This window comes from Crassostrea angulata, chromosome 4, assembly GCF_025612915.1.
Source record: "Crassostrea angulata isolate pt1a10 chromosome 4, ASM2561291v2, whole genome shotgun sequence".
NCBI classification, from domain to species: domain Eukaryota; kingdom Metazoa; phylum Mollusca; class Bivalvia; order Ostreida; family Ostreidae; genus Magallana; species Magallana angulata.
In genome coordinates, this window is record NC_069114.1 from 46,872,232 (window position 1) to 46,894,905 (window position 22,674).

The 22,674-nt window shown below is 35.5% G+C and overlaps 2 protein-coding genes across 2 annotated transcripts in view; one reads left to right on the plus strand and one right to left on the minus strand.

The window, feature by feature from the left end:
• The window catches only part of LOC128179617 (anaphase-promoting complex subunit 4-like), a 39,353-nt gene extending 24,239 nt beyond the window's left edge, over nucleotides 1-15,114 (plus strand). The window contains exons 25-27 of the mRNA XM_052847099.1: nucleotides 12,211-12,387; nucleotides 12,481-12,589; nucleotides 14,860-15,114. Of these exons, the coding sequence (XP_052703059.1) occupies nucleotides 12,211-12,387; nucleotides 12,481-12,589; nucleotides 14,860-15,078 (505 nt within the window). The 3' untranslated portion in view covers nucleotides 15,079-15,114. The remainder of the gene's footprint in view (nucleotides 1-12,210; nucleotides 12,388-12,480; nucleotides 12,590-14,859) is intronic.
• LOC128179620 (uncharacterized) lies at nucleotides 1,714-8,881 on the minus strand. The gene is made up of 3 exons (XM_052847106.1): nucleotides 8,396-8,881; nucleotides 4,055-4,565; nucleotides 1,714-3,495 (listed from the first exon to the last, which is right to left on the minus strand). The coding sequence occupies exons 1-3, from the start codon at nucleotides 8,459-8,461 to the stop codon at nucleotides 3,137-3,139; spliced, it is 936 nt and encodes a 311-aa protein (XP_052703066.1). The 5' UTR covers nucleotides 8,462-8,881; the 3' UTR covers nucleotides 1,714-3,136.
• Nucleotides 15,115-22,674: the final 7,560 nt, after the last annotated feature.

Below are 22,674 nucleotides of genomic sequence, written 5' to 3' on the forward strand. Positions count from 1 at the left end.
ACAAGAAACTATTGTATGTAAAGGTTAGATTCTGAATAGAAAACTGTTTAATGATGGACAAAAATCTTGTATGTTGAGGTAAGATGCTGTAGAGGTAACTGGTAAGAGGCTTGGTAGGAAGCAAGATAGAATACTTTTGAACATCATTGTGATAATATGGACAGAAAACTTTAATATGTCATTGTAAGAAGATGGAGAGAAAACTGTTGTAAGACCTGGATCGAAACTAGTGTGTATATCATTGTAAGAAGCAAGACTTTAAACTTTTCTATGTCCAGAAAAGATGGAGAGGAGGAAACTTGTAGGTTATTTTTTTTATAATCAGAAGTATGACAGAGAACTGCTGAATTTGTGTGTCAAGGTTAGAATCTGGACCAGAAAGCTGCAGTATGTCAGGGTTATTTCCACAAATGTGACAGAAAAATGTTAAATGTCAGGTAAAGAATGGATCAGAGACTTATATGTCAATGTTAGATGCAGGACAGAGTATTTTGAAGTTTAATTTCCAAGGCCTTGGAATATAGAACTACCGGTATTAATACTGAATCGTGTATTGAATTTAACCTCCTTTTATTTTCATAGTCTTATTATCTTGACCATGATATAAGGAATCTCCTCACTAACAGGATATAACATTTTAAGGGAAAAGTCCTCATTAAATGTAAATAACAGCTGTAATAGTTTGAAGCAGGAGTTTAATATCCTATTGGGTTAGAGCCTTAGAGGAGGTTCAATATACTGCAGTAAAAATTCAAACCAAGGTCAATTCTTCACAGGCTTCAACAATTTCATGACACAACTGTCAAATATTTTAAAAGGTTTGATTGGAGATTTTCAAAAAAAAAAAAAATCTGCTTCAGAGTTTTTTAATGGGTTGGCAATGATATTACATGTACCCAGTATGCTTTGAAGGTCAAAACTTGGTACTGTATCCAATGCAGATGAGTGCTTTATGCAATTCAAGGACATAGCACTTGATTCAGATGGTGTTATAAGGGTCAAAGGTCACCAAATGCTCTGGCATCCTATGCATATTTCTGCAAAATTGTATGACCTAATACCAAATGACTTTCATTATTCCTTGTTTTGTTAGGTATGAGAATAAAACATGGTGTGGGAAACCTCCATTTTGTGACGTACAACGTATAAATTAATTTTTTAAAAATATATTTTTTCTTCCCCAAATTTGGTACCTAACAGCGTAGTGCTATAGGTTAGAGTGGTATTTCAAAATCTGTAAGTCATGAGTTTGAATGCCGCTTGGGCTTTTATAATTTTCAACTTAAAAAAAAAAAAAAAATTTGGGGGGGGGCCAAATATTGTAAAATTTTAAAATTCTAAACCGTTGAAAGTATTTTGATTATAATGTAATTTTATCCACATTAATATTGACAGGTGTCCAATACCACCTTAATGTCTTAATTTTGCTGCAAATGCAGATAGTAACATTTCAGTGTATCTGTCTATAAAGCATTCAGTATACCAGCTTGGAAAGATAAAGTGGTTTGTCCCAGGTGTTCAATACGTTGATATGGTTTCTAATATTCAACAAATTAAATGATTTTAGATAAGATTTTAGAATTGAGTGATATTGAGTTGATATCAATTGAACAGTAAGTACACTTCGGATTTAAGTTTTAATATACATGCATTTTAATAATTTGAATAAGATTTGCGTGAAATAATGTTTAAAAAATAAACACAAAAACTGTACATTTTGAAAATCATTTTATTAGTAAATCACAAACATACATTTTTTGGTCCAAAATAACTTAATTTCTTCATTGAATACAGAATACATTCAACATTTCTCCAACTCCTTTGAAAGGAACAGATTTAACATTTGCTCTGGAGTTAAATATTCTGTTTAATTCTATCTCAGAGAACTCCAAACATTTCATGCACTGTAACTTATATTACAAAGCCGCGGAGCAGAGGACAAATTCTTTTTCTAATTCAATAGAAAGAGATGTCAAATAAAATGGGATGCCGGGACTCGATTAAAGTGTGCAGACACTGAAAAATGTGCCAGTCTTTTCAAAACATTACATCATTAAATTTTTCTGCACGGCTGGACTTTTTTTGTTGGGCTTGAAAAAGTCAATGAAATGACAAGACATTTGCATAAAAATGTTTAAATACAAACCCAATGCAATAGGTATAATCTCGGCAGGTGCTCCCCAAGTTAAAACCCATCCTGTGGTGTTTTGGCACACCACTTCATAAATTTTCGAATTACCCCTCGGTATTATTCATTACCAGGGTATTTTAATTAAGAAGAGGTGCCCAATATTAATTTACAATTGAAATATTTTTATCTGATTTGATAAGCAGATTGTATTACTGGCCAATTAAAATGTCTTAAGCATTCTGTTTGAACAAAGGTTTGATTATGTAATGAGATATTAAGGGGTGAAAAACAAATTGTGACAATAAGTTAGGATCAGACTCCCATTTGAAAAAGGAGTCCCCTGCTTTGTAAGTGCGCAGATATTTCAAGGGCGAACTTTTAAGAATGATGGTAAAAATGTAAACATTGCATTTTCATTTTTGTAATACTCAAATGCACAAAGCCACTTATTACTGGTATGTCATTTATTGTTATTCAGCCTGTTTGACAAAACTTGAATCGGTTGACATAAAACATTCGAGAAAGAACCCCCACGACTACTGTCACAGTATCTGTAAGTACACGTTTGTCTGACAAAGTATCACTGTCACATATTGATACACATTTCAAGCATACATGTATATCACATTTTTTACAATTTAAATTGATACATTGTATCCATTGAAAAATGATACGTTAGAAACAACAACATCAGAAATCCCACACTCATAAACACCGTGTATTAGATGCACTTCAACAAAGCCAGTGGTATTTCTGGTATTACGACACGCCCAGGTAACCATATAGGAAACCTGCATGGAGGAAACTGGACGCACTGAAACTCAACTTTCATTCAGAGTCACTCGGTGAATTCATTGTCGATATCATTTCCTGGGTTGTCAAGTCATTTGCAGTTACAGACAAGCACAGTTCTGTTTTCTCTTTGAAAGATCCATTTCAATGTTTTATATTTATTCTGACTAGAAAATAGCACCATTACAGTATTAATGTTGAATAAGAAATGATCTACCCCTGTGGATTGTTTTTCCTCAGAACAAGTCCTCTGTGCCTTGCATGGCGCAAGTGGCCATTACTCAAGAAATACTTCTTGAGAAACTTGCGTCTGTATGAGGGATTATGTAATAGATTTGTTTGCTGACTAGTAGAGATTGTGTGTTTTTGGTTGAAATTTGTCTTTCCTGCTTTTGTTTGGGAGGGCACAGCTGGTTGTGGTTGGCTGGATGTCTGCAGATGTTTGGATTCCCCGGTTTTCATTGAGTGATGTGATAAATGTTGGTGATGGTTGTTTCTAGGATGTTCAGTTTGGGGAGATGTATAAAACGTTGGCTTTAAGTCACTCGTTGCATTGCCGCTGCAGTTTGAATCTGAAAACAAAAATAAAATGACCTATATATTCCTGATGGAACACTTGAATAAGTGGCCAGACTTTTACAGGTTATCAGTTGTTATATTTGCTCGTGTGACACTCCAATGATAACCCCAGAGAGAGGACGCTTTCTGTGTTGGTTTAAGATACTGTGCAAGTTTTGATCCTAATCAAATCCTCTTCATTCATAGATTGAATCTCGGTTAAAAATATTTGCACTGTACACGACAAAGAAATATATCTCGATCAGGGGTGCATATGTTAGCAAGTGCAAACGTTATAAAGAATCAAAGTTTCAAAATGTAGTTTCTAATTATAAATGCATACAAGCTTTGAAATACATGTATTATGTTTAATTTGTTTCTTTATGTGACCAACTTATGATTGCTTTTAATTTTGACTCAACATTTATATCAAGATTTTATTTTTGAATAAGATCTACCATATCTTAATGTACTAGGATGATTATATTGTTTTTATTTAAGACCTTGTACTAAGTTGATTTATTTGTTTTAACAATTCTGTTATTCATTTTTTTAAAAATGCCAACAACTTACCTGGTGATTCCCAGAATTCCACAGTAATTAATGAATGCATTGCAATCCAGTCTTTTGATTGGAAAAATTTATTGCAATCCCACAATGCAACATGTCCCACTGGCAGATTGGAATGCTGAGTGTAAGTAATTACTCTGAGAATCCCCTGTTTACCCCAGAAGTTTTTCTTTGTATGGATTGGATCCTTTTGGTGAAGCTTAGATATGCTAGGATAACCATATTTGTCGGCCAGAAATGGTCCATAAGCGATAGGATGATAGATGTACTGCAAACCATTTCTCCCGACTACGCTGTCCTCCCCGAATTTTGACAGTCTGATTAGGGAAGTTCCCAGGGAGTGGGGTTCACCTATTTTGTTGAGGGCATAGGACAATCTGAGAGCACTAGAGTCATGTAGGAGTTTGTCCGACTTGCAGCCGATCATCTTGATGAGGTGATTGTTCCTGATATAGCCGCCATGGTGCCTGTACCCAGGATAGTTGGCTCTCAGTTGCTGGAAACTTGGTAGAACCTTTAAAATGAATGAACCAAATTAATTATCCATATCAAGATAAAATATATAAATTCAAATGATGCCTTAATAAATACTAGTATAACTTTTCAAAGCATGAAAGAATCTTTTTTTATGTCGTAGGATTATTTTTTTTTAAATAATGATAATTTGTATTTCTTCATAATCTAATAATGTAATTTGTGTAAGAAAAGCGATACAATCATTTGACATGACGGTTAATACTGTTCTTATAATAATCACACTACAAATTAGTTATTAATGTTTGACATGGTGAAATATGAATGTTGAAATACGGTCATGTTTGGAATTCCTGATTTTCATCGTCAGATACTTTGTAACTAAGTTAATGTATTATACCACTAGAGAGGATCTTTTGTTGTTTTTCGTTCTATATCCCTAGTCGTGCAGTCATTTCTTGCCAATAAATTTAACCTTGTTAAAACCTTGCACACACTTGACTTAATGGGAAATATTGGAAGATACGATAGCCTTTACAATCTTCATGTGTCTACCTTTTTGAAGATTGCCAAATTTTATTGAATAACCCCCTTACTTTATTGAATAACCCCCTATCAATATTTGCATCAATATTTTTATGTGCAATATGTTCTGTGGGGTGACTCACCCCGGGGTTGAATTACAGTGCTACGCGTGCCTAGCAGATGAATAGATTAAATATACAAATCAAGGGACGAACTTACACATTATTAGTACATGAGAGAGAGAGAGAGAGAGAGATCGAGAGAGAGAGAGAGAGAGAGAGAGAGAGAGAGATCTGTATTTTGGTGTTTTCAATCATTTCTATTTAGATCAATGAATATTCTCTCTTTTAATGATTCATCCGTGATTAATAATCTCATTTATTGGATTATCAACTTTAAATTCCTTTTGGTAAAACGCTTTGAAGATCGAGCTAAGGCAACTCGCAAAGATTCCAGATTTTTCGTGCTCGTAAAACTTGTTTGATTCGTATGTAAATTAATGTAATGATTATGGACCTAGATTTATCAGATTTTATGAGATTTTAGCTGGAAAAATCTCTTTGCCCTCAAACATCAGAGTGATTTGGTTATCAAGATATGTCAACCATGTCAACCCGTTCTCAAATTTCACGACAATGACCACTCAATGACCGTTAAATATTATTGTAGTAATCGGATACAGATATTCAGATATGATCTCCGGTTGCAAAAAAAATGGGATCCTAAATGTAAACAGGGTAGAATAGAGCTGAGGCTGTTCTATAAACCAACAAATGACTAGTGTCCATACAACCATCTGCCGCCGAGCAGCGCGCGGACTTCTTCAGGCTCCCAGTATTCACCCGACGATCATCCCCAAGATAAACATCGAGGTCTATTGACGGTGTGGAGATGTCTTATCACCAGTCAGATTGTACATTAACTGGTAATTAGTTTGGAGGGTTTAGACTTCCGATGTGAAGTTAAATGTCGTTTGTAAATAGTCTCGGCGATTATTCTGATACTTACGGTTAACTGGGTACCTTTTATTACCTGAAAGATCGCGCTCATTGATGACACCATTGCATCTGTCACGAAAAGCCCATGTCAAATTTTCATATTAAATGCTCTCATTTAAGACGATGAGTATTACGCATTCCGTTTTTACCAGGATAAACAACTGATAAACCTCGTTGTTCGCGCTATCACATAGGACATACGGATTGGCCATTTCGAGACCGATATTTTTTATGCCAAATTTTCATTATGAATTTGCTAAATCCTGTGTAACTCTTTATCGCCTTACATTTATATTATTGTAAAATAGACAATTCTTGAAACTTTACTGAATTCAGAATGACCATCTGTTAAAATTAGACCATAGTGGCACTGCTCAACGAGCTGGAGAACTTTGCAATGCTTGCAGATAGCGGTACATGGTGTACTGGTATATAGAAGAGATAGGACATCCATGGTACATTTTGCAAAAGAAGCCATCGACCCTCAGACTATATTTGACTGTAAAGATAACGCATGGGGTAATAATGATAGAAAATAGACCAAGAGAGTGTGGCGGATTTGTTTGATGATAATATCGACAGGCGGTATCCGTGAATCGGTCTGGAGAGGAAATGCGCCTTAAATCCTGTGTTGACAAAGTCTGACAAAATAAAGAATATTGGAGGAAAACCCTCGGTCTCATTGCATGCACGAAGGCATGCTCTGTTGTTCCAGCGATATCTCCTCAGACTTACTTACAACAAACATTTGAGGAACGCCACCAGGGTTAGGCCGCCTGGGATACCTGTCTGTTTAAAATTTAATTTGTCAGTTTGCAAATCCATAAAAGGTTATCCGGATTTCTGTTTTTCACCAAGTGAACATAGTTTGCATTTTATCAAACTATTTAAAGTTCTTTGTTCGTCTTCGGTATTATTTTTGACAGTTTTTAATAGATAAAATAGATATTTATCAATGTTAATATTTAAATTATGTGAATACAAAATAAAATTGATTATTAAATAAACAAAATTTATCATGGCAACGCTTTCCTCAAATTCTTCGAAACAAAGACAATTTTAAGTCATAACGTCGCGGATATGTTGCCCAAGGTTTTCAATTTTAAGTCACGTGGTCAATGTGGCTCGTGTTTGCAGAGCCCTTGAGTGAGGTTCATTACGGTGGGGGCTGTCTTTGGTCCCTTTGTTTACACTATCACAGACAACCAAATCGTTATCTTTCAACAAATACTTTATGAGAATATCATATCTATTTCACGGGAACTGCTATAGTCATTTGAAAAAGCAGGTGCTCCGAATCTTATCCAATCAGCGTTCAATTTTTAAAACAAAACAAAAATTCAGGTATCATATATTTGAATGTTTGGGTATACAAGTACATGTCTATAAAGATGGTGTCGTGAATTTACATCACATATTTTTATACGTTTAGTTTATTCGTGATAATTTAATGAAAACCGCGAAAAATATCTTTGTTTTAACAATTTTGTCTTTTCGCTTTTAACCATTATTTTTATTTCCTTAAAATCATTACGCCCATGTCTATTTTTTCCTGAAAAAGTAAATATATGGACGTCTTTCTTTTTATAGAGTTTAATGTTATAGAATTTGAGATATAGTTTTTATCATTAATAGAATCTATGTGGGGTTTTAACCAGGCCAGTTTAAATTGATTTGGATTTCTTTGGAAGTTATGTTCTGAAATTGAGTTGTTTATGTTTCGAGAGCGAAAGATTTGAGAAAAATTTCCTTTTCTATGAACTTGTTTATGCTTTTCTTGTCCAAACAATCTTGCACCCAACATTTCATACAAACTGGATTTGTCTAACCGGCTTGGTGGCAACATTTCGTGACAGCAAAAACATTGTTCTTTTATACCGTTTATATTTAACTAGTTGCAGTTTGCAACCACATGAGTCGTTTGACCTAAAAGATACAGGGTTATGGGAATTTTTCTATTTCAACTAAATATGCAATTTAACTGTATAGTTTTATTTAATGCTGAATACCAACACGATCTTAATGTATACACCCTGATAAAAGTAGAAAACCGTGCTTTGAGTTAAGTTTGGAACACTCTAAGGAATAATCAGAGACAACAAATATGTTGTGTGGATCCTCTAATATTTAGAGGTCCTCCCAAGTTTGCACTAATGAGTAGGGGACCAGTTCGATTCGCAAACATGGAAAGCTTTTGCAAAAGTAAACACAAGCATTCAACCCCTTGGTAGTTTGCATATGATTAATATTCCATCTATTAGAGTGCGGTTTGTACATACTAGTTTATACAGACATGAACGACATACTTTTATCTTTCAATGAAGCCATTTTAGTTAGGAAATCTTACCGTGTGTGCTGTAGACCAAGACAGATATAACCCCAACAACACGAGGAACTGTAGATTCCTTCCCATTTCAAGTCATAGTATGTGTATGTCCGGACGTTAGAAACACACTCAACACTTTGTCTCTTTCTGGACTGTGGGTCTTCCGCTTGTTATTGTTACATCATTTAGATCTGCCGGTTAAATATGTCAGTCCGTCCTCAATAAACCAAGATAGTAGGACCACAGTGCTTCTCTCTCTCTCTCTCTCACTCAGACTTGTCCTATTTAAATATTAAAATCCATGTAGAGTAGAGAAGACTGTCTTGCGACAACGCTGATAAGTGTATGCGGCGCAGATTACCTGTGTTTCACCGCGACACTCTCAAAATCTCCTTGTATTTAAAACTAGAGTGTATGAACCCCAAGAGAAAAATAGACCTTCTTTAAAAACTGTTTTCTTCTTGTGCTGTTCATTTAAATTTTTCTCAACGATTAGATGATTTGGTTTAAATGATTATAGCTTGGATGGGGTTACTGTCGTGTAACCTAGGGGGGCGTGGTCAACTAAATATAATTTTTAAATTGTTTATGTCTATTATAAAGATTAAATCGTTAGAAGAGTATTAGAGATTAAAAAAGACCCTCATAACCATTATACATTATGCTTATAGAATTTCCGACAAATGTGTTATGAGTTGTTTTTCACAAATCGTCATTAATTGAATAACATTTCAATTAAGCTCCATAAAAATCGTCGGTTGATGGATGCGCGTGTTTATAGCGGAGAGTGGTTTATTACAGGGGAGGGAGATATTGAATATGATTAATACCTCTGTTCCAATACAATGCAACACATCTGTCGCACCATTAACGTAATCAACTCCTTCTCATTGGGCCCGGCCAGTTTATGGTTTAATATAACCTCAGTTGATCACACAAATTAGGGATTCGTTGACTGTCACTGTGATCCCTGAATAGAATTCTTCGTCAATGTATTAAAGTATTGTTGTTATACATATAAGGTAATTTACGGTTTAGTTAATGCTAAACTGTTACTAGTATTATATGCATGGATACAAATGTGCGTTTGTCATTGCCTCATCGAACCATTCAAAAATATCACCATATAGATGTATGTATAAACTTAAAGCTAGATAACAATTTTAATGCATGTCGGCTCTTCAGGGCATTAAAACAATAATATGATGAAATATTGCACTGATCAAGGTATATGGTGCAAAAGTTGTCCGCAACCTGGGGGTATATCATAACCCTGACACCTGGCCGCGTAATGAATAATTGTGTTTTGTATTGTGATGACAATTCTGTTATGGTCCAAGCTCTAACAAAGATTCACAGTCGCTGTAAACCAATGATGTACCATGAAGATGGACTATTGGTCGAATGTAGTTTGATGAGAGCCTCGCGTAAATCAATTTTTTCTCTAACCTCATTTAGAGTCGTTTTATTTCTTTGATAAAGGCATTGATTGCAATTAATTAATAGCAATTCCATTAAGATTACTGTTACATGAAATTTTTATCAGTCCGATTTTTATTACTTTTTTTTTTGGTTATCGTGGTTTGTTTTTTCTTTGTTATTGCTTTTCTGTTGGGGGTGACCTTACTGCTGTCCATTTTTGCTTGCAAGCGTTTTATGCCTCCTTTCCTCAGCATGAAGATGTATAAGCCAACTTGTTTCAGACCCTTCACATTCTTAGTTGTATACCTTCTCCATCTTCTGTATATCGGTACTAATTTAAAGTACACCAAGGTTGTCAATTCTATTTGATAATCTGTAAAGCAGTCAAACATAAAACATGTTGCTAAACTTTGAAGACATTCTGGACATAAATTGTAGTGCTTTATGATTTGGAGATTATTTCATTATCCTTTTAAACTCAACATGCGATTTTCGCCGCGGGACATAAAAGAGGGATCTGCATCCTCGCCGTCTATAATACCTGCTTCGGGCAATTTCAAGTAGCCCTATAAAGATGTCTAATTTATTGGCCAATTTTTATCGAGTGTCTTGAATTCTTTGTAATTAATGGAATATCTCCGCACTATCATTCCTCCCATTTATTTCTCATCCATCACCGCATCCGACAATAGGATCCCCTCTCCTACCCCTGACGTACGGCATCTTCGGCCGAGGGTCACATGACCTCTGGTCCCGTCCGGTGACCCGGCCGGAGAGGTGATGTGACCGGTCACTCCTCGCCGTGCGCGCTTTGTTGCTGTGTATCAAACAGCTGAAGGATAAGATATAAAAAGTCACATCCCATTGTCGTTTAAATTAAAGGATGAGTTTTTGTTCCCGTCAGAAAGCTGTCCAAGATTGGACTGCACATTGTGGCTGCACCGCTACCGGGCAAGAAATTGATGGGTTTAGCCAAATGCCGATGTCAGGGGTCTTATATTTTTATTAAAACCAACTGTTATTAATCTCCTTAATTGACTTCTTAGCAGTCGTGAGTAGCGGGTAAAAATGTCCCCTGCATGCTGACGGCAGTAAAGTACGCTTATTAATGGGTAGACTTGTGTTCATGGATAGAGACTGGACAGTAAAATGTCGGCACCATGAACTTTGGAAAATAAAAACAGTAAAGTTCGCTCATCTGAGAGACATTCGTTGTACCTGTGTTTTGTAAATTGAAATTTGATGGTTGTCAGACCACACAAAAGTACACAGAGCCATGTTTTTGATCAGAGAATTACGATGGTTTCTTGAAATTATTTGATCCTTCGTCGACATTTTTCAATGTATATGTGTAACAATGGTTTCCTGGCTGTAAGGCGATGAACCAGTGAAGCTAAAGATGGAATATTAAGTTGTCACAATATGGTCTTTTATGGACACATTGACAATTAAAAATTGTTAATTAGTAAAAGACAAAATGTTCGATTAAAGCTGAGAATTCAAAGAATTTAATTGTTAAGAGATAATTTCTAATCTCTTTGATTTTTAAAAAAGTTCACTGTATTAATATCCTAAATGAACATGAATAAATTGTCCTTGTTTACTGGAGCTGAAGGGATTAGCGGGGGAAACTTGTGAATTTTTGTGTTTGCTTGATAACACTGCTCTAAACGTTGCGTGCAATTGAACAAGTTTGTATTGGAAATTGTATTTACACATATACCGTTAGTTATCTTGGAAACATTTACAAAGTAGTAACTGAGCAGCCTTTTGAACATTTGTTCTACCATTATAGATTTCTTCATAGTTAATATTTTTCACGTGTTCAAACATCTGATAATACTCTTAGGCGATTGCACCCCACTAAGAAAACCCTGGGTTTTTTTAATATAACAATCGCACGAATTGCCGATATATGTACAATTTGATCCACAATTTAGCGATTTTACAAACATCACATTTTCATTTTAAAGTTTATAATAGTTGCAAAGTACCAGAAGATTTGGCCAAAGAAGTTTTAATTATCTTAAACGAAATAAATAAATTTGACAGAACACAGGTGTTCCAAATACATTGCTGCATATCCGGTGACGTTGCAGACATTTGGTTTAACTTTGTCTTCATACAGAGAATTGTTCATACATCTTGCTTACATGTACATGCGTGGAAGACAACTTTTAAAAGACTTGAGTATGCTTGTTTTGAATCTCTTTTTTTTTAAGTTATATGTATTCATATGTATAGTAAATCGAAAAGTAAGGAACGAGAATGTTGGTAAAACAATGTCTCTACTAGTCGTGGTTATGTTAGCCAGTCACAGAGCAAATCCAAGAACCAGTCAAAACTCCCACGTGACCTCTGGTCACACTAAATACCAGATAACACAAAATACACACTTACACTTTCTTTTTAAGATGTACCCGTCATAGAATCCTAGACATTGCGTTCTACGACGAGAAGACGATATCTCTGTTACTGGTCGAGGACCACAAAGACGAGCGTCCGGTGCTGGTTCTGATGACGTTAGAGGCGATAGCAGACGACACGTACACGCCGATTGACCCAGAACAAGGGTTTAAAGAGGACAGCATGTAAGTATTTATTCTCTGTAATATAGATTGGTGTTACTTCTTCTCGTTTTGATTATGTGGTATTTTTATGTGGTTTTTTTTTTCGATTTCAAGTCGTCTGGTAGATGTTGCCGCGAAGATTGACCCATCCTGTTACCGCCGCTTAGATAACATGAGAGCTCGCTCTTTCGCAGTCAGTGGAACCAGAAAGACAGCGACTGTGGTAAGTGCTCTTTCTTGAACGGTATTTTTCCAATGGAGTCTGCAACACGTCAGGGAAAAAAGTTTGCAAAATTTTACTTGGAAAAAATTCAAAGTTGAAAAAAACCCACATTGTTTTTCGGCATTGCAAGAAAGTTGCAAAAAATAGTTCTGCTATCCGATTGCCCTCCACAAAATTACAAGCAGTAATAAAGCCATACGCATAATTATGTTGAATATACTCTGAACAGTTTTAGGGGAACACCATAACCAGGTAAATGGCCCATGTGATCCAAGGTTTTAACTAAAAGCCTGTCTATTTATCATATTTATTACAGAATTTAACTCTGAAAGATTTATAAAACTATTTTAATCAGATAATAGGTCGCCTCTTTAACAAATCATAAGAATATTTATCACTTGATTGGCCATTCATTTTGAGCTTAAACGGAGGCTAAGTTCCAGATATGCTCGACTCTACCAGTGATAGAATCTCGCGTGTCCTCCAGGTGCTATTAAAATCCGCATATTTTAGTGGGGATAATCATTTCAGTAATAGTTCGGGGTCGTCAAATTAAATGTAATGGTTCTTTGTCAGCTGGTCGAGATTTCGAGTAAATTAAATAATTTTAAAGAAAAAATGGTTTTGTCATTTTATATGTGCGTCACTTTCACGAAGTTGGCGGGTGGATGGCTGTGTGCGATGGCGCCCGTGTGGGCGTCCCAGGTCGAAGGTTATTTTTATTTTTCTCACTGTTTCTTTTGATTATGTCAATCAACACTGCGCCATGCTAGTATAAGGAACTTTGCTTAATGAACGGTATATCTAGGATTCCATTGATAATACTTTGATACATATGTACATGTTTCCCATGTGCGTCAATTTTTTTTTAAATCTAAAAATCAGTTGAATTTTTATCAAAAAAGCTATGTTTTATTATAACGTAATTCATTACCATAATTCTATATAACGCCTAAGCTGGTACAAGTTATGAGCGACTTGTCTACCCTGCGGAAGCCTCTTGAAGGAAGAGCGGACGATATAAACAAAAAAATGAAAGGAGTGAAAAGGACCGTTCAGATATGTTGTCCTTGCTGCAATAAAATTATAGAGACATTCTGTGAATTATTCCTTTAAAGTTCTCCCCTTTAACACGTGTAATTTTTTTCCAATCTGCAAATTACTTAAATACACACTTCTAATAAATGGCGGATTCAACCGATGCTTTAGAAAGCGTCCTCTAAAAAATCTTTTAAATTTTTGAAGCAGAAAAAAATCTTAGTAAAAAGCATGAAGATTTAGCAGGGGAATGAATGAAATATACTTGGATTATCGGCGACCAGTCAGGCAACGAAAGCAGACCCTTCATACCAGTTTTTTTTTATGGACGTCTGGTTTTGTATTCCTGTTTTAGTATCTGTAACATTTGGCAATTGTAAATTTCCGTTGATTCACCCGTTCCTCGGAATAGACAATTGCTGCAAATTGTAAAAAACTCGTTCTGGGATTTCTGCGTGTGTGTGTGATTTCTGACAACCTTCCGTCATTTTTTGTCATTCATTGTTCATTATTGAAATATCTTCGCGGCTAAAAATAATGCACCTGCATATCGTATCACATTACTACATCTGAAAATAGTCGATTATTATACTCGTTTCAAATAGTTGAATCCCCTTTTTCGCACTTGAACCACAATGGGCTTTCTATTTCTTATTCAGCAAACGAAGTACTGGTATTTATCAAACAGAAATCGTAAGCCGAATCAAAGGTCCCTTGGAATTTATGAACTACTCACAGTGATATCCCTTCTCTTTGGACACAATTCCTCTATCCCTCTTTTTTTACTAATGATTTTATTTTCAGTACATTGTTGAACATTTTATGACCATCTGGTAAATCGTTTACTTTGATAGTTTTCGGTCACCATATACATCGTCTACTTCAAATGCTTCTTTGTCGAATGTATAAGCTTTTCAGTAATACAGTGCCCTCGGTAAATATAATTTCTGATTGGGGTTCGGATTTTCAAAAATATTCCTCGTCATCATCGAATTAGAGTATCGACAAAAATGAGCTTACTGTATGTTGTTAAGATCGTGAAAAATTCGTGTTCTCTCTCTCTCTCTCTCTCTCTCTCTCTCTCTCTCTCTCTCTCTCTCTCATTTCTTGAAATTGCACTTACCAAGCAATGCATGTGAAAAAAATGTTACTGAAGTTGCTGATAAGTATTATAGATGCTGAACCTTAATGGTACTACTTTTATTACCAATGACTTCCTTTTGTCTTAATAGTTGTTCTCCTCGCGGAGGCGGGTGAGGATTTTCCTGATGGACGCCGAGGAGGAGGATGAGGATTGGGACGGATGTGGTGAAGATGAGGACCCTGGGGACCAGTCAGGGGAACTCAACTCTAGTGAGGCCCCCGAGGGGGAAATGCAAATAGACAATACAGAGGACATGGAGGAGGATGAGAACAAAGAAAACACCAGCTTCTCCAGTAGTACAGAATAAAAACTGTGTATTTGTTCGTGCATCTTTGACTATAAGTCTGTCCATGCTTTATTGTGAAATCTATGTGCTATTTAATATAATGCATATTTAGAAAGTGCTGTAAATCAATCCCTTTAAAACTAAAGCCTCAAGTCGTTTCTGTTTAAAAAAACCCAGCATAGCAGTACTTATTTGTAGTGACATCTGTACCAATATACAGTCCGAGTGTTGAATATGCTAAATGACTTTTCTTCTATTCAAATCCTATGAACTTAACAAGGCCTGCAATTTTCAGCATTTTGCCGTTTTATCTCGGCCGAAAATTGTCAAAGTTCGATTTTTCAAAATATTATATTGTTCATCTTGAAATGTAATCTGTGAACATAATTCTAAAGTTTAGTCACTTCCGGTTGTGATAAGAACATTCAATGGCGGCACTTTGCGGGCTTTGTCGATTCATAAAATACAGATAGACGGATTTAGGCTGTTTCTATGCTACAAGTTTGAAGTTTGAGTCTTTTCAGAGGAATGTAATCTGTTCTTCAAAGTTGGCACGTTAATAGATCCAAAACTTAAGAGTTTAAATGTTTCATTGCCGCTTCAAGATTAACAAACCATTCTGTTACCATAGAGGATTTCTCAAGTACATAGGGTCCTTGTGTCAGACAGTTTAACAAAAACAGCTAAAAATGTTGGTCTTAAGTGCTTATGTTTTTTACACATGAAAAACAACCCCAAGCTATTTTGATCCTCTGAAATGTATTCTAAAGTAATACCTGGATTCTCGAATTCGTTCATGTGAAAAAAAAATGTAATGGAAAGAGTTTTGCAGCAGTTATCAGTTTTTCTCGCTTTGCATGTTTTACAAAAGTGAATATAAAGAAAGTTTGGCAAATAACTTTGATTAATATACCTTGGTTATTATGAAAACCATATAAATGTGTGCATTGTATAAGCGGTTCGTATACTCTTTTAATTGATGTCAAAGGCTAGTTTTTTAACCGTCTAGTTTGGCTATAATTGTGACTTTTGGAGTCATTCATGTATTTATGAAAGTAGTTTTTGGCACGCGCTCACCTGCTGTGTAGATTACCTGTTTTTGTCTACGCGCAGGTGTGTCGAAATGAAAGTGTTAGGTAAACTATATACAGACGGTGGTGTCGCGTGCTAATATTCAGTTTCCCTCCAAAAAAACAGACATAGCACACTTCTAGTTGATCGCTAGTGTCGCAATGCGTTGCGTAACTTTTAAAATTTTCTTTTAAGGTGCAGTTTTCGGTGAAATCTTTTCATAAAAACGAATCAAAAACTTTCTTTGATAAACACGATCAAATAGTCATTTTTTACTTTTTTATTGAAAATTGTAAGGTGGAATGCGATAAATAAACGACATTATTAAAATCAGAACTTAGGTAAGTTATACATGAAAAGGTTTTTGTCACTTTGAGCTACTCGAATGACTGTAAGATTTTAGACCATGAAGCTGACTGACGACTTCAGAAGCATTCTATGATACAGAATAAAAACACTTTCTCTTAACAGAGGTCATGTTACATATAGAAAAGTGTTCTGCTGATATCGGGGAAAAAATACTTGATGAAAGTACATGGTTAGACTGGCCGGAATTAACGGGTACAACGATTTACAAGAATTGTATTGACCTTCAATTTAGGAAACCCTTAAAGTAGGAAATACGTGAAAATCTTTTTATTAGAAAAAAAGAGTTAAATATATGCAATACTGTAGGATAATTTTTTTTTGTATTCAAATCTTAGCAGTACAGAAATGGATTGTAACACGAATTTTCATTTTATTCAATCAATTTAAAAGTGTGTCCTAAATAATATGTAAAATGAAGACCTTGACCAACGGACGCCTTCCATTGCAGGCACGTAGCATCATGGGGGGCCTGCCCCCCCCCCACCCCCACCCCCACACCCCCCCCCCCCCCCCACTTTTTCTCGCAGCAACAAATTTATTAAAATTTACATATAAAAAATGGAATTATCATGGAGTTGCCCCCCCCCCCCCACTTTTTTGGGAGTAGGTAAAAAATTGATATGTAAATAAGGAAATGAGGAGTGAAATTGAAGTTATACAGTACGCCCCCCCCCCCCCCGGATTAGGATTTTGAAGATTTAGGGAAACTTAAAATTTCCTTTTTTTTTTTTGCTTGTCAAGATTTTTTGGATGAGTCTGGCCCCCCACTTTCAAAAACGATGAAGGTTAAAGGTGACCATGGTCGCTATGCCCTTGACCTTAAATAATCCGGTGACAGGCAGCTCATATATTTTATGCACGGTTAGTTCCTTTTGAATAATTATCGCATTATGTAACTCTTACAATAAGGGGTGCATTAGACTGTTAAGTTGAAGCCTTCTTTTATTGCTGTAACCGAGCCCTGTTGAGAAGGTTGATTTTAATGGAAAAGTACTTATCATCGTCCTACCGAACTTCTTGTTTTACAGAGAAATAGTATATCGGGTTACTTCTGGTGAATTCTTACTCATTTCTGTGAATTATCTACATCACGTTGACTTGATATTCCCTCCAATAGTTTATAGCATACCATTGGTCACTGCCAGACCCGCGTAATACGTGGTGGTGAGTTTTAATCAGGAAGTAAATCTGTAGATAATACCCCTTGTATCGCACCAGATTGAAAAAATCTGTTACAAGTAGAGTTGTAACTTTTAATACGCTGTAAGTCTCTCTTCATCTTTCCTTCTGAATCTCCATTCTGTACGGATCTGAATATCATATTACCCTTATCGGTGCTAACGTTCCCCGCCCATCTATTGCTTGTTGCAGGAACAACTTAGTCTTTTGTGTTCAAAATAACACATTACAAAGCAAATTTCTGACTGAGGTATCAATTTGCAACCTAAAAAGTGGGGGTTTATGCCAACAATTTCTACTTTGTATTCAGCTGCCTTTGTGTTTCTTTCGATTTACTGTGAAACCGGATTAATTTTACTTCCATGCGGGCTTTTCATTCCCTTTTCTTTTTTTTCTTAAAGAAAATCCAACCAACAACAACAAAGTTACTGATTTAAAACTCGATCGATCAATTCATAAACTTTTTTCTGACCGTATGTCTAAGAATGTTTCAGTTTACATACACATTGAATTCGACGATTTCAACTCCTATGATTCGATTTCTCCATTTCAGCTTACCCTGAGAGTCTTTGCATTGTTTTCTGGATGGTGATGATTGATCATTGGCCCTCGTGCTATCAATATTGTCAGCCTTTGTACAATACTTTCTACATTTCCAAATTAAAAGATTTAAACAAATCTCGAAGAAACGCCTTTCAAAGCTAAATTAAACGTTAATACATTGAAATAAGGCCAAAATATTTCCACATGTTTTACATCTTTAATAGATCCCTGATTTCCCTAATATGTAAATTAAGCCTCTTCATGCCACGACAAGAAGTTTCTTTTACATGTTCAAGATTTTCCTTATCTTTTTATTTCTTTCTTATTCCTATTTCTTATTCCGACTTGGTCTTTATCACAAATTGGTGTTGTGAGCGGATTCTCGAATTTGAACCTATCTGGTACAGGAATCTTTCTGTACTTTAATCAAGATATCTATACTTTGTCCCCATCCCATCAGCCAATTTAGACCAATCTTCATCGGAAGCTATAATATTCACCCATAATGTCAAACGAGAGCTCTTTACATCTTCAACAGTTTAAACGAGCAACGTATGATAGGTTATGATTTATAGAAAGAAATCCATGTTTTCATATTTATCGAAATGTTTCTGATTGTTATCGATGAAAACACACGAGATACAGCGTCGATGAAGTGAATGTAATGTTGCGTGAACGTTTTGGGTTGGGGCATAGAAGCTCGCCCGCACGAGTGATCACAAAAACCTCCTGCCTATCAGATGGCAGGTAATAGAGACGTAAAGATATTATCGATGTCCACTGAAAGGGGGGACATAATCTCTCCCAGCATCTCCCCCATACAGATACAGATATGGACATGAAATATTATTATCCTGACTGAAAGTCGGAACCGATGGCTTCATTTCTGTCATTAGGTTTTCAGTACAAAATATTCTTGCCGGAACGAATAACAAGTTCAATATGTCAGTGGAATATAATTATACGTAGGCGAGCTTTTAGGCCGTTTCAGAATTTGAGCATTGTAAATAGTATTAATTGTATGATACATAATTTTAGCTCTTTGACAAGGTTTCATCGTCTTTATTTTCGATATTCTCACAATTGCGGGAAATTTGATAGTTCATAAAGGCCTTTTTGGTTGTTAATTATGATGTAACAGATTGCCACAAGCTGTTGCCATCCGGACGTCACCAGAACTTGACCGACATTTAAAAAACGAAAAGAATAACAGCCTTTTTAAGGTTTTTATTGTGTTAAAAAATTCTGCGAAATGTTTAAGCTCGAAGGAACAAACATCGTTTTATTTTATAGACTGGCTAAAATACATTTACCCTCCAAGCTATAATCCAAGATATTAAAACCGAAAAGTTTAAAAGCTGGGTCTGATATATATTGCTGGAGGATACAACCTCAGATTATAGAAGTAGATTCGATTAGGTTATAGCTTGCCATATTTATCACATTCAAATCAATGGACGATATTTAGAAGTCTTTGAAAATACTTTTATCATCCAAAACAAAACTGAAATGTCTTTGTAAGAGGGTTGAATGACCATGACGATTTTAAGACTAAACTCGTTAAATATAAAGATATGTACATTAATGTGAAAATATTCAAATTTTTAAGATAAAATTTTAAGAATTTTTCTATGCTCAATAGTTTATGGCTGAAAAAAAAATCAAATGTAAAATGTAAGTTGTAAGATCAGATGGTTAAGTTGTAGACCACCTAGCCTTCTTAATGTATTAATTTACAATAATTTTTTATGCAAGGTTGTGGATTCCTTCAATTCATTTGTAGATGATGGTAGAATCTTGACTAAACTAATCGGCGTGAACACGATGCATCAAACTAGTCCGCTGACACCGGTGGTTGTTCTCGACCAGTGTGAGCTTGTATCCTCTGAGTGACATCAGTGACGGAACAAAGCGGGGATCGGCTTTAACGATCTCCTGCGCCATTGTTACGGTGTAGGGAAAGGACTTCCAGGGGAGAGAGAAAGTTGACAAACATCAACCAAACATTTATTGTCAAACAATGCGGGAAGCAGTCTATAACAGGCACTCAATCAAAATCAGTTGGGGGATCGGAGAACAGCGTTAGAGGGCTGTCATTTCTACCACCGTAAGGCGACAGGGGGAGGGCCGAACAATTTACCCCTCGTGGTCAAATCTCGCCCCCTTGTTAACCAAATCAACAAATTGGAATCCGTTCAATTCACATTTTATCCGAATCTAAATATACTATTCAATTTATTTTATCGTCAATTAACATGTTGGTATACAGTCATGGATCTTAAAACTGTAAAATTAAAGACAAACTACATGTAGTGTAAATAAAAAGTAACTAACATCTAAAAAATGCCGCAAAATATACTCACATAATTATTTTGGAAACTCAAGTTAAGATTTATGCAATCATTTTATACCACATGTACAATTAATATACTATTAATATAATCAGTGCTTCTGCTGACACCCGCATTTTGAGTTAACCGACTTTGCAGCCCCTATCGTTTGGTTCCGTGACTATTCCACATGCTTCAACCATTCAACATCCCCACTGATGGAGACCATGGCCGCCGTGATTCTGATCCTGTTCGGTGTTCTGTTCTTCTCACTCTTGACGTGTGTGTTCTGTTTCATAAGAACAAGATACAAGAACCGTCTGGCATTCACAGGGGGAAGGGATCAATGTTCTTTCTCTAAAGGTATGTTGTAAGTGGGACATCCACGTGTTACAAACAAAAAAGATGGGGCTGGCCCTTTTTTTTGCTAATAAGGCATCTTACTTTAAATACTTTAAACAGTAATACATTTGAGGCTTATATTGCAGAAATTTGATATATATTTAGCTTTTTACTCAATATTTGATATAGAAATAATATGGCATTTTATTTTAAAAGAAAGTTGGGCTTTACATTGGTTTGAAATAAGTAATGTGTGCCAGACACTCTCGAAGATAAATCTTATATGAGGATGATTTCACATATAACTAGCACTTCAACCAAAAATGCCAAGAAGTTTTATGTATAGTACAACATCAGGCACGTAGCATCGTTTTTGAAAGTGGGGGGGCCAGACCCATCCAAAAAATCTTGACAAGCAAAAAAAAAGGAAATTTAAAGTTTTCCAAAAATCTTCAAAATCCTAATCCGTGGGGGGGGGGGGGGGGGGGGGGGGGGGACTCAACTATACTTCCTAAAAAATTCTTCCCTACCAAAATTTTTTTTCCTCCAAATCTTGAAATTCCTAATCCGTGGGGGGGGGGGGGGTTGTACCTTCAATTTGACTACTCATTTCCTTATTTTCATATCAATTTTTTAGTAACTTCCAAAAAAGTGGGGGGGGGGGGGGCAACTCCATTATCATTCATTTTTTTATATGTAAATTTTAAAAATTTTGTTGCTGCGAGAAAAAGTGGGGGGGCCAGGCCCCCCCTGATGCTACGTGCCTGAACATCCTTTCAGTTTCTGTACAACGAGGTCGTTGTATTTCCGGTATGTACTGATATGGACTTTAAATTCTGAAAAAGTTAAATCTTTAGTTACAGAACTCCAAAATGAAGAGGAAAACCAGTCCAGTCTATGATGCACAAATAACCCGTACACAGATGTTGATACCTGGAATATGTCTGACTAACACTTTACTAACACGTTTTATGTATATTATTTCAAGAAAATAAAAATTTGTGTTTCCTATCCTTACCCTGTGATTCTAAAATGTGTGGGAGTATGCTAAGTCTGCTCAAAAAAGGCTTAAAAAACAAAATTCCGACAGTGCACATCAGAAGGAAGTACTACGTATAAGTTTGATTGGGGACTATTTGAAGATTGTATTTCAAATTCAGCCATCTACTATATATTGAATCCAGCTATTATTTTCATGGGTGGATAAGACGTGTAAAATGCCTATATACGGACGGATAAGATACTGAAAAATTAAATTATCAATAAATCTTAAATTAAAAAAAAATATTCAAAACAATAAATATTTAACATATCATCGATTTTGTAACCCTTAAATGTGTTCAATACTTGAAATATGTTGACTCAAACAGGAGTATACGTATCAAAACCACCTAATAGTGTTATTTTTATAGAACCTCAAGGCCTTTTCTTTTACAGAGTGGGTCTGTGCTCTAGTTTCTTGTAGTCTAAATAAGGTCTAATGGGGAAACAAACCGATTTTGACAAAACTGTGGAGAGATGACCCACTGTACATTAAAATATATATTTTTTATCTCAACAATTGAACGTTTTGAAAAAGTAATGCAAGTCCGTAAATTCATGGCTAAAGTCACTATGTTGTAGGTTCGATACCACCAAAATTTAAGGCAATATTTTTTTTTACATTATCATCATTAAATATATCAAAAACTGAATATAGTTCAAAACTGTGCTATTTGCAAACTTTTATTATAATGTATTTGGATACATTTGATTGGATAAAGATAAATTCAAAATTCTATTT